At 39.5% G+C, this 12,277-nt stretch overlaps 1 protein-coding gene across 3 annotated transcripts in view; it reads right to left on the bottom strand.

Annotated features, from left to right (window-relative positions):
- Positions 1–12,277, bottom strand: part of RPS6KC1 (ribosomal protein S6 kinase C1) — an 84,647-nt gene that overhangs the window by 40,700 nt on the left and 31,670 nt on the right. For all 3 annotated transcript variants that reach the window (XM_071426259.1, XM_071426251.1, XM_071426269.1), the window contains one exon: positions 7,104–7,222. In XM_071426259.1, the coding sequence (XP_071282360.1) occupies positions 7,104–7,222 (119 nt within the window). The remainder of the gene's footprint in view (positions 1–7,103; positions 7,223–12,277) is intronic.

The following is a 12,277-nucleotide window of genomic DNA, read 5'->3' on the forward strand; positions in this document are numbered from 1 at the left end:
CTTACCACATAATAATAATCAATCAAAGCCTTACAGGTATTCTGGGTACAAAATAATTCAGAGATCACTGAGGAGGAGAAAGCAAATTAGAGGCTTTTTAAGCCTGAAGAACATAAAATATAGAATTATAAATGGGGTTCTCTTGCTCTCTGGTGAGCTGTATGAAATCTTTTTAATAATAAGGTGCACAACAGAAATTATTCCTAAAGCTGCCTTAGAAAAAAGTAACTAGCTATGTATCATCAATCTAGAAATTACCACCACACCAAGAAAATTGGCAGGTGCTAACTATTCAAGTAGTTAATATGCTAATATACATAGATATTTGTCCATACTATGTTTTGTAGTTTCTCAGAGCAAATTCAAAGCTTGCATGCCAGAGGGGGAAACAACATTTCAATTGGAAGTCTTTTGGGACAAAGATCAACATTTTAAGCATCCCATATACCTCTGGCATGTGAACAAATATTTTCAGCAGTTTCTAGTTGCCAACTGAGAGAATTTATTAGATCTTCCTCCAAAAATTCAACATGTAGCTTCTAGTAGAACCACAGACCTGTATCTCTTCCTCACAAATAAGGCAACTTCATTTGCAGAGCTGCTGAATGCCAAACTCCTTTGAAACATAACCTGGCCTCCCCAAGCAGATTTCTGTCACACAAAGGTGCAAAGAAAGAGGGAGGTCAGAATTCTGAGGCAATATTTAACTGCTATGTCACAAAGGAAAATGGTTGGTAAGCAAATACACTGTGGATTAAATGCTTAAGTATCAGGAAAAATCAAAAATTTCTCCCTTGTGATGAGAAACTCCAAGATCCTGGCAATTTCCTGCCACCCTATTTTTCCCCCCTCAGACATCCTTACTGTGCTTTAGCCTCCAAGGCTAAAGCAACTCCTTGAAGCCTTCCCCATTCACTCAACAACACTCTCTCCTTCCAAATTCCTTCCTAAATATCAGTATGTATTTAAGTACTTATTGCCCACAAAATCCAAAAGAAAGGACCATAGACACATGTTCAAAAAGCTTGGAGAAAAGTGTGCTTTTCTGGGCTCAGTGTTTGGGAATTTCTTAGTTATTTTCATTTTTTTTGTATGGATCTAATAATTGTTTTGTCACATAAACCCTGCCAAGCAGGAATACCAACAGCAGTTAAGAGAAAACAGCCCAGATTCTACAATCTAAAACTAAAGGCTTTAACAGGAAGAATAAAAAAAAGAAAACTCTACTTGAACTTTTTTTCTCCAAACCTAATTTCAGTTCCACATTTCAGTGAGCTGTTGAAAGTATTTTGAGAGTAGGCAATTTTTCTGCAATAATGAAAAACTTCCTTTGAAACAAAGAGTTGTGCTAACACAGTTTATTCATGACAAGATTTCAAAAGCATTCTAAGGAAGACATTTAAAGGAAGAGAACATTTCCTAATCCTCTAGACTACTATAAAAGACTTTCACTTCTATCTGCTTGCTATTACATTTTATAACCATTCCTCAATAATCACACTTTTAATATTTTCTCTTATGAATAACATTTCAACCATGAATTAAGTTCATACATCTCTGCAGAAGTTAATAGTTGTCTAATAATGCTATACAATCAGATTTCTGCACCCATCCTGTCCAAAGAGCCAAAAAGACCCAGTACATATATTTTAGGTCTTTCTCTAAATGTGATCAGTGGTGGCAGAGTCGGTAATAGTGTGTATACACACTGATTTTTATATGTGTGCTCTACAGTCACTTCTTACCTTAAAGGGATTTACAATGACATCCACAGCTCCCAGCAGACTCTCCATTTTTATCAGTTTTGCTCTTTACAGTACTTTGGTTTCACTGTTTCAAAAGTCTAATAGAAGAGCCCAATGATGGGAAGGCACCACATTCTGTTGTGAAGCAGGCTGGAAGCAAACTCTAAATTCCCAGAACAATTCCCAAAACTACAGCAATTAAGCACTCTATGAAACAGCCTGCTCCTCTGAATAGAGTAAAAATCCAAGCTCAGCATCTAGGCAGCAAGAAGAAAAATAACTAAAAACCCTCACTCTCATCAAAAAACAGAGGAACAAAAAAATACAGGAAGGAGGATAACAAAAAAAAAAAGCTTCATTTGCCTTTAGAAATGAGACAAATATTCTGAACAAACTGTCAGGCTACCTCTGTCTGCAGAAGGCCTTCAGCAGCCTGTCCAAATGTTCAGCATGCTGCTCAGGTACCCCTGGATCTTCTCTGTTGTGGTCATGCCCTCTCTATTTCCAGACTACACTCTGAGCAGCACAGCTGGATTTATCCAGAGTTAGGACAGGCATCACCAGATCCTCTCCCACCATCACCTTTAACCATGTGTAGATTTCCAGAGGAAAAGGCTGATGCTGATTGTGATGCTCCTGCAAGGACACCCAGCAGCCTGTGGCCACTGCTTGCCTTTGGAAAGCTCTGGTTCTGTAAGCTACACGAGGAACATGGGCAGAGCCCTTGCCTCACTTTGGCATCACTGCCAGCAGGGAGAAGAGCAGAGGGAGACAGAGAATTCCACCAGTCAAGTAAGAGAAAGGGCATTCCATGTTAACCTCACTTAAGGCAAGAGCACTATCCCTAGCCCAGTGACACAAACACCATTTGATGGGAAATCATGGAATATCCTGAGTTGGAAGGGACTCACAAGGATCCAGCTCCTGGGCTCGCACAGGGAAACCCCAAAAACCACACCATGTGTACATCCCAGGCTGGGGGCACCCCAGCATCTGTGGTGGGGTTCCTTGCACCCTTTTCCTCCTGGAATGCAGTGAAACGTGAGGAAGGGTGGAGTCCTGGTCCTTCCTTGGTTGCTCAAAGCAATCCACGTGCTCAAGCAGTGATGCCCCTTGCACTGGTCTCTCAAAGCTTTCCCAACACAACTGCTGTTTTCCCTGGATTTCCCTCTAATTAAATATTTGATCTTTATTTTCCCCTCTTCATCCTTTCACCCAGAAAGCTCTGCTAATTTAGCTGCTAATGCTGCCACCTTTGACATCAGTCACCACAGATCCTCAGGATAAGAAAAGAGAACTTTCATGTACACCACCAGTGCAGATCTGCACATCAAAATCCAATCTCCCCTTGCCACTCAGAGATCTGAGTCTGATATTTCAATATCTGTCTACCAGTAGCATAGCCAGATCTTCACTTGCAGCAAGGAGATGCCTTGTTTTGATGCAGATACACTAGAATCTGCCTCATGGCTGTGACAGTGCTTCCAGCTCTCCTGGTATGGCAAACTTCCTGGCCTCTTCCTCCTTCTGCACCAGGAGAAAACCAGGTTGGTTTTCTGCCTGCATCTGAACCAGACAGAACTACAGTGTGCTTCAGGAGGCCCTCAGTGAGCACCAGCTGGGGAATGCACTTTTCCTGAAGCTGGGACACACCTTGGATGTGATCCTAGAAGTTGAGACTGAATCTCTTATGTTAAATTTATATCTCACAGAACTACAGCAGTGCATTTTCTTTACACTTCATGTAATTTTCATGCACATTTAATGAGAATTTTAGGAAGATATATTATGGAAACCACAATGACTGCTTCTTCTGTTCAGGCATCAGGCTTGCATGTACCTCTTGTTACTAAATTGCTTTGAAAAATCAAAAATAATTGACATTGAGAAAAAGACAACAGCTTTCATTATGGTGCAAAAAGAAACAACTCTGAATATGCGAAGTTAAGCGTAAGTAGAATCAGAACTTATTTCAAAGAGGGAATAAAAATACGCTTTATAAGAACGACCAAAGTTAAAACTGCCCCACAGCCTGTACAAGCAGCTGTGCTGGGCTTTGCAGCTGACAGCTATGCAAGACTCCAGCTTTCTGATGGTCAGGCCAGTGGGATTTAGAGGCTGTTGCTGCAGCTCCCACTCAGGCTTGGAGATGGCTCCCCAGAAACACTACTAATAAAGGGGGCAGAGGAGAAAATGCAGCTCGAGAATCTGCAAAATGACCCAGTGCTGCTCTTACACAGTGCTCTGCAGCACTTGTCCAAGACACAGCCCTTGAGGCTGCTGTGCTGCACCAAAGGAAGAAGAAGAGGACAGCATTTGCTGCAGGTTGTTTTTCCAGAAGGTTCACTTGCCTGTTTAAAAGCTCCAGAAGCTGTCTCCACATCTACTCTTATGGGTCACACAAGGCTTTTCTCAATGTTTACAAGACACTCAGATGAGTCCCCAGCTCAAGGGCACATCTGAGTCAGTTCCCTATCTTTCTTTTAAGCCCTCTACCCAAAACCTTTCTTTAACAATGCCAAGGATTCTCCAAATACCATCTTCTTGTGCTCCTCTCTCGACCACTTGAACTTGCAAGCAGCAGGGTGGTTGCTAAGGAGGCTATCCTTGAGAGCTGCACTGCTGAAAAGTAACAAAGTAGTTGTTCTTCATTCAGTTTCCATGACATCAAAGACAATTTTGCTTCTCAGCTCTAAAATACCAGACTTTTGCCTCTTTAGGGAGGTTTGGAAGAGGCGAGGGCCTGGCATTTCCAGCCACGAAAGAATGGCTCACTTCCTCCTTGCCTGGGCTCCCAGAGAAAAGCCAGGCTCTGTGCCTTATCTTCACCTGGTGTTCAGATGGCAAAGGGCACATTTAGTGGGCACAGTCTTTTGAGACTGCTGCAGGTAGCTCAGCACATGGCTGGCATCCCAGGCCTTTGGGAGATCTGACAGGCTGAGCAGTGCAGGACAATAACTGAACCTGCACTTCTGAGCTTACCCCTTCCCTTGATGGACAGTTCTCTGGCCTGATGGAGGAGAAGGAGGTAAATTTCCATGTTTAGGGCACCACAGGAAACACAAAACCACCTCCGGCAGACAGAGGCGACAAAGCAGTTCTGCCCCGTGACACAGGTCATGAACAAGAGCACTTTGCCCTAAATGCCCATGCCCACTCACTAGCCAGATCTCTTCCTCCAAGGTGCAAATGGTCTCAGCACCCCCACTCCCATGGCATTCCCTGCAGTGAACCATGCTTTCCATAACAAAACTGCACTCTGCCACTCCTAACAGGGGTCCAGGTACTGCACTAACTGTGCCCATCATGCACGGAATGTCTTTAGGAGACGGACACAAAGTATCTGCAAGTTGCCACTGGTATCTCCCAAGAATCACACTGCCTATAGATGGAGGTTCTTCCAATGCACTTATCACTGTCCATATGGAGTGGAATAATTCATGCAAACTCCAATATATACTATCTTGGGAAGTAAAAATAATAAGCAGTAACTTAAGTGCAAGAATTCAGGCCTGCTCAGCAACCAACACGTGGGAACAGTCACATTCCTCATTTTCCTTAGACATTCAGCAAAAGCACAGAGCATGCCAATTCTTTGTGGTCTCTACCACTACCTTCACAATAATTTTGGGAGTTAAGTCCTTCTCCCAAGTAACTTTCAGCTATGAACAAGAAACAAGCTGGTCCTCAACACAACCATCATGACCCATAAGCATGACCCATCCGCCCTCAATATCAGCAAATTCCAAAATTCTAAGATAAAAGTAAAGTTTATGCATTATGAAGAGCAGCAAATAAAGGACATTAGAACACATGTACAAACTTTTGGAAAAAACAAGGCTAACTCATGGCTGCATGGCCTTTTTTGTAAACAGGAGAATCAGCCAGGTGCAACATTTTGTAGAAAACAAGATTTGCCATGATTTGTCAATTTTGAGTTTCAACACAGAAGGAGAATGGTTTTTTATTCTATCTGCTTTTTTTTTATTGTCTTATCCCAATTAAATCTGCTTTTCTTTGGATCTGCAAAGAAGGCATGTGTCTTATTCAGTACAGCATAAAAGAGGAAATACTTTACCTCTCAAGCTCACACAGAAAAATGCAACCTATTTCTTCCTCCTTCTCAACCACAGTTAGTTTTTAAACTTATAAAAGGCAAAAATAGGTTGTTCGTGGATTTTTTTCTCTTGTTCTTCAGTTTCCAAACACACTGAGGATTCCATTCAATATAGCTTCTTCCCCATTTTCAGGGGTGTTTGACCCAAAGAAAGAATACCTAGTAGGAGTTCGTATCTGTCCAAAATATTAAATTGTTCAAAGTACAGTTCATAGCAACAGCAAGACTCCAAGCCTCACAAAATATATCCCATTTGGAACATCCTCAAAATTGTACTTGTGGGCTCTCAACATGAAATAATCTACCCTTAAAAAATCAGTGTCTTTGCTTTTTAAATTTACTTATTAGATAGACAGCTTTTAGAAGGCTTCCAATTTTTGCAGCAGTTGTCTCCTTAAAGCATTTTTAGATCTGTGCAAAGTAAGAAGCAATAATCTTCTATCCCTTTTGTTATCCCTTGATATTAGAGAGTCAGGAAGTTTGCAGCTTTTATACTTACTGCAATAGGGCAGTCATTGACAATAACACAGTTTAACATGACTGCAGTAAAAGTCTAAAGTAGAAATAGATAAATCCTAAAGGAACTGTTTAAGGAAGGGCAAGTTAGATATTTATGGAGGGTGTCTTAGAACAAGCTTTGTTTGTCTGTTGTACAAGCACAGATGAAGGTGTTCTGTTCAAGAAATTAGCACAGAAACTTCTCAAAAATCAAAAAGGAACTGATCCCACAAGCATATCCAAGAGAGACATTTCAAAGGATCAGGAAGAACCTTTGCTCTGTTTCAGACTTGTTCTGTGGAAAATTAATCTGATCCCCACTACCCTGTGCTTGACTCACTTGTGATACTTCACTATGTGCTAGGCTAAAGAAACCAACAGGATTCTCACTCCCCACAGGACCACCCAGCATTCTCATGGAAAAGTCAAATGAAATGTTACACTCTAGAGTGGTTTTTTCCTTTACCTTTAGATTCTTCAGCATGATGAAAAATGTCTACATCATCAACCGTGAGCAGTAGGAAAGCATATGAAAAGCAGTCCTGTGTTAAACCAAGCACTCCTCGTAAAATTATGAAGAATCAGAAAGAATGGCAACTTAACAGAAACACAAAATACTCCTCCAGCCTCCCAAAAGAGAAATTCTAGACAGCTTTTGAACCTTAAGCTAGAATATGCTTTGCTACTTAATTATAACAAATTCTGAAAAAAATTAATTCAGAAAAAAATTAATTAAAGCCTACCATAGAAACAGATGCATCTTCAGAGGTTTTATGGTAGAGACTGGAAATTTTTTCAGCACGCATGAGGTATTCTGCAGTCTTCCTTTTCACTGCTTCTCGACGAGTTGGACTTGATTCACCTCAATGGAGAAAAAAAAAGTCATGTTTTCTATAAAGAGAGAGGTACTAAGTAATCAAAGCACATGACTACTTTGAGTCTACCTTTTTGATTTCCTTTGGGTTATTCATAATCAAACCTAAAGATACACATCTTCTAAAAATCCAGTACTGTGATCTCAGAGTTCTACAAAAATAACAAATTAAGCCTTGCTATAGACTACAGTAAATCAAAAGCCTTTCCTAAAATTTCTGTTATTTGGTATATGTTCCTATAGTAACATAGATAAGAACTGAAACAAACCACTGATCCAAACCCTGCATTCCAAAATGCGAAATCAATTAGGAAAGACAGAATAAGATCATTACAACAAAACAACAAACTTATTTTTTCCTCAGGCTGTCGCCCTGTTCTTCTAAGCCTTCTGATGTTTGCATTTTTTAATGGAGTTTCTCACGCACTTTTCATGTAAATAATAACTATTTTGCACTACTTTCTAGAAGAGGAGAGAATTAATAGACTCTTAGTTTGACCAGTGTGGTCGGAGAAGTAGCAATTTCGTCCTCCAATCCATAGTTACTTTTAGAATTCTATAAATATCAAAGTCCAAAAATAAACGTGCTTTTTTGCCTTAGACATCTCAGCATGTGAGTGTTGTTCATTTCATGTCATATTGAGACATCAGGTGTCCAGTATGGACTCTCCTAATTATACATGAAGTCTAGAAATGCTATTGAAAGCAAGAAGGCAACTGAGGAGAGGCAGTAAGAACTCCTGCTCTCAGCTTTTCTATGCTAGACATTCCTTGACTCTTGTCTTGGGGTAACACGGGAAGAGAGCAATAAGCACTTGCACCAACTACTTCACTTTCCAGATGGCTAAACAACCAATGTATTATTTCTGATCTACCCTAACTCTTAGTGAGAACCACATGGCACCACACAAACACTGAATTCACTCTGAAGCTTTCAGTTTGGTTTAGGCGTTCACATCCTGAGCGGTGTATTGCTGTAACTGACTCAACCTGTGATGGCAACACCCAACCAACCTCAACCACCCAACAAAGATAAGAGACTGTGAGACACAACTGTTATAACAGAGAAATGAGATTATTATGCTGAAAAAAGACAGGGACAACTGTCCCAGAAGAAGACTGAAGGACCGTAGAGACTTGATATGGCCCTGAAAGTCTCTCCCAGCCCTAACTGAGGCCATCCAAGACTTGCAGAAACAAAGCCTTGACTGTGACAGGCTCTGCACTGCCAGGTGCAAGCCAGCACCTCTCAAACTGATGCTCAACAGGGCAAGGAACTGCAAGGATATCTGCCCAACAGCTACTCCACATGAAAGACAAGGCAAGGAACTGGAGAGGCAATAAATTAAACACACAAATACACAAACCCCAACCAACGGCAGATAACAGATATTAACAAAGACTGGAGCTCGTAAGACACTGATCACCTGGCCATGAAAGGAACCGAGTGTAACCTTGAAGGAGTTCAACCAGAAACTTTGTAACTGATAAGAAAAAAAACAGGATTATTGTGGGTTATCAAGAATGAGTCTCATAAAAAAGGGCAAGCTTATTATGGAACTTCTGATAGAGAACTTACTGTGTGAATGCCTGCATTCAGAAATTACTGCAGGAGGTTTTCAGGGGGCAATTGTGGCAATGTGTAAGACATTGTGAGATTTTCAAGGACAGAATTAAAGATAGGGGTCAAGGTGGATTGTTTTAAAATAGAGACTCCCATTCCTTTCATATCACGACTAGAGACTACCCAAACACACAGAACCATCACACCCAGACTCCATCAAGAGTAAGCAGAAGAGACTTTGGGTCTACTCCAAGTTCTGAGATAAGTGGTCGCTTGTAAATTTTACCATCCACCTCACAGCAGGAGGAAAAAGTGATTGTTCCCTCCTTGAATATAGACACAAGACTGCTCTGCAAAAACCTTTGTCTACACTTCGTTTGAGACAGACAGAAATTCAGTGCACTTTCAGCATACAATATTATGGATATTTATCAATATCTCAGTAATTTCTCTCATTCTAAAGGCCTAGGGAAATCTTGGTAGAAAGTTCCCTTCATAAGACTGTCAGTCTTATGCCCACCTAGGATAAAAAAAAAAAAAAATAGCATCACTCAACTCTTTGAAGTTGAAGTTGGCATTATCAAAAGAGAGTAGATACACAGTATTTTTTTCAATAAGCCTGTGTTGCAATTTCCTAAAACAGGACTAACTCTGGCTTTCATCTCTGCAGGTAGTGTGAAAGCACCACGAAACTTCTTCGTGCTGATGCACTGGTGAGCACCCACGTTCTCTCAGACACACCAAGTGGCAGCTGCTCGGGGAAAGCAAGACATCTGCACAGCAACAATAAACTCTGCAGCCAGCATTTCCTTCAAGCTGCTAAAAAACTGCTAGGTCAGTGTCTAAGGCTATCATAAAAGTCAAGCTTACTGCTTAATTGTTAGTTATGTGCATTTAGTTTGGATGTTTCTTGCTTTTCTCCAATGCTTCAGTAATTTTACAGTAATTAAGGCAAACCAGCTAGGATGTCCCCTCAGAGCTGTCTTTGTTCTCCCTACTTTCACAAGACATTAATTCCAGTTTTCCTTCTACTTTTCCTTCCCGAGTAATTTGTTAAATAACCTTTGCAAGCTGTTCCTCTCATTAAAATCTTCAGCCATAAAAAAGGGTGTGAATTCAAAAAAATAACATTTATTCAACAAGTTCTCACATTGTATTTGTGGATAAGATCATTGACAGTTCAGTCTCTGAATACTTTAACAGGTGGATGATTGAGAATTAGGTTCATGGAAATAGGATTTTGGCTTTTTATTTTTTTGCATTAGTTTAACCAAGAAAATGTAAAAAAATACATTGCAATACAAATTCCCATTTAAACAGCCAATATCTCACAAAAATCTGTAAATAAATACAGGATATAAATTTAATAAACAAGTAAATGCTACTTAAAAAGCCTCAAATACAGACAGTAACAGTAAAGACCCCATTAAGCTAAAAATAATCTTTAGCATTTATGCCAAATTCGCGGTCATAGAACTGTTCACTTAAAACCAAATAAATCACTAAAACACAGTACTAGAACAAATCCTTATATCTGACAGATGTCAAAGCTGTGATTCAGACTCCATGGGTTTTTTAATGCAATGTTACATTTTGCCATGAAATATTGGTTTTGGTTAAGCAAAATGTATTTTCAAAAGCATCAATTTAATTTTATAATAAGTCAGGAATAATCATTTATTCCTAGTTAAGAACTTTTGATTTAAATATTGTGGGAGCATACTGAGCTCCTATTTCCATTCTGTGGTTAGCTCACAATAATCTAAAGAGGTATCTCTCTAATTACAATTTAAACTTGAAAGGCATTTTTCTTAAAATGCCAGCAAACAGGAAATGTTTAAACTGTGTCAAAGCCTTTGATGAATCTTTACAACTGCTCATAAAAGCTCATCCTGCTTAAAATAATATTGATTTTTCATTTATTTTCCTAGATACTAGAAGATTTATGTTTCATCTGATCAGGATCAAAGCTTCTCCCCCCTCCTGATCACTGGGATTAAATCAGCAATGTCATTTTACACTTTTAAAAACTACACTGCTAAAGCAAGATATAAAAGTGCAGCAAGGCTGATCATAGGGACCTTAGAATAAAGACCCCTCAAGATTCCCCATTTCTCTCTCTCTGCTTTTGCTACAGAGCAGCTGTGCCTCACACAGATTCACATGAATGAAAATATTAAGGCGAGAAACCACCCACTTAGTTTATTTTCCATATGACTTTCCTGTAATTATTTTGTAAACTGTTCACACAACAATATATAAAAACATCTGCAAAAACAGGTAATTAATGTGTCAAGCCAAACTAATGCATTTTTTATGGTGTCCATGCTTCGTCAACTGTAATTATAACTCTTTTTAAGCAAATGATGATGTGTTTGTTGCAATGTGCAAGTGGTTATTTTAGATGCTCTGTTTACTATTACTGCAAACAGAATATAAAAACTCTACAGCTACTTTGTTGCACATATAAGCCTTCATCCACACACACAAGCACAAGCAGGCTGCTCCCTCATTTTCCAAAGGCTTTGCCTATTACAAAGAAGTAAAAATATCCTAAAATGAAAATTGGCTTTGGAAAGGCTGACCAGGCCACCCACTGACCAAAGTAACAGTAAGCCAGGATATCAGGACAGCAGCCAATGATTTAAAATTTGTTCTTTAATTTATATTTCTAAAGACAGCTCAGCTACAATATATTTACAAACATAGATATTCCTAACAACATTCAAATGATTTTGAGGGTTTGACAGAGGAAAACCACAAATATTGGAATAATTGTGCCACTGAGTTCTATGACTTGTCTGATTGTTTGCCCATAGTGCACTGATTTGAATAAAAAACACAAAGAAGAAGTACTTCCACAATGTATAGCAGAGGCATCTGGAAAACTAGCAATATTTATGTTTGTCTTCTGCTCAGAGTCTTCACTCACACTTCACAGTACCTCAGAAGAGGACATACCTTGGAGAGATCAGCTAACTCAATGCTGAAGTGTTCAGCTCAGTTAACTGCTCATTCACATATCAAATCTTCTGTAATTCTATCATATAGTAAAATTACCAATGCTTAGGTCGTAACAGCAAAAAGCTATTGAAAGGGGGCCACATTCAATAAACTTAGACAAATAAAAAAAATTGGGTCAGTAAAGACCATGGACAAAAATCTGTCCTTTTTCCTCAAATAATCTGGGATACTACAAGGAGAACACATCTCAGATGCATAGAAGTGCTGTCAAAATTGGTCTGGTGTGTAACTGTTCTCTTCCAAGGATCCAGGATGAAGTCATGGGGAAGATCTGTTTCTCTCTGGATGATAAAGATAGTTCTACTTGCCACTTGCTACTAACATGTACAAAAAAAAAAAATCATTAAATCATTATATGTAGCACCCACCCAGGAATTCTAGATATCCCTTCCTTTCTTTGTGCCTGACCAGTTCCAAATCACCCCCCTCAAGGTGTTAAGAGGTTTTCCTCAGCA

This window comes from Agelaius tricolor, unplaced genomic scaffold, assembly GCF_023055355.1.
Source record: "Agelaius tricolor isolate 1412-34295 unplaced genomic scaffold, bAgeTri1.0.p SCAF_1, whole genome shotgun sequence".
In the NCBI taxonomy this organism is placed as follows: domain Eukaryota; kingdom Metazoa; phylum Chordata; class Aves; order Passeriformes; family Icteridae; genus Agelaius; species Agelaius tricolor.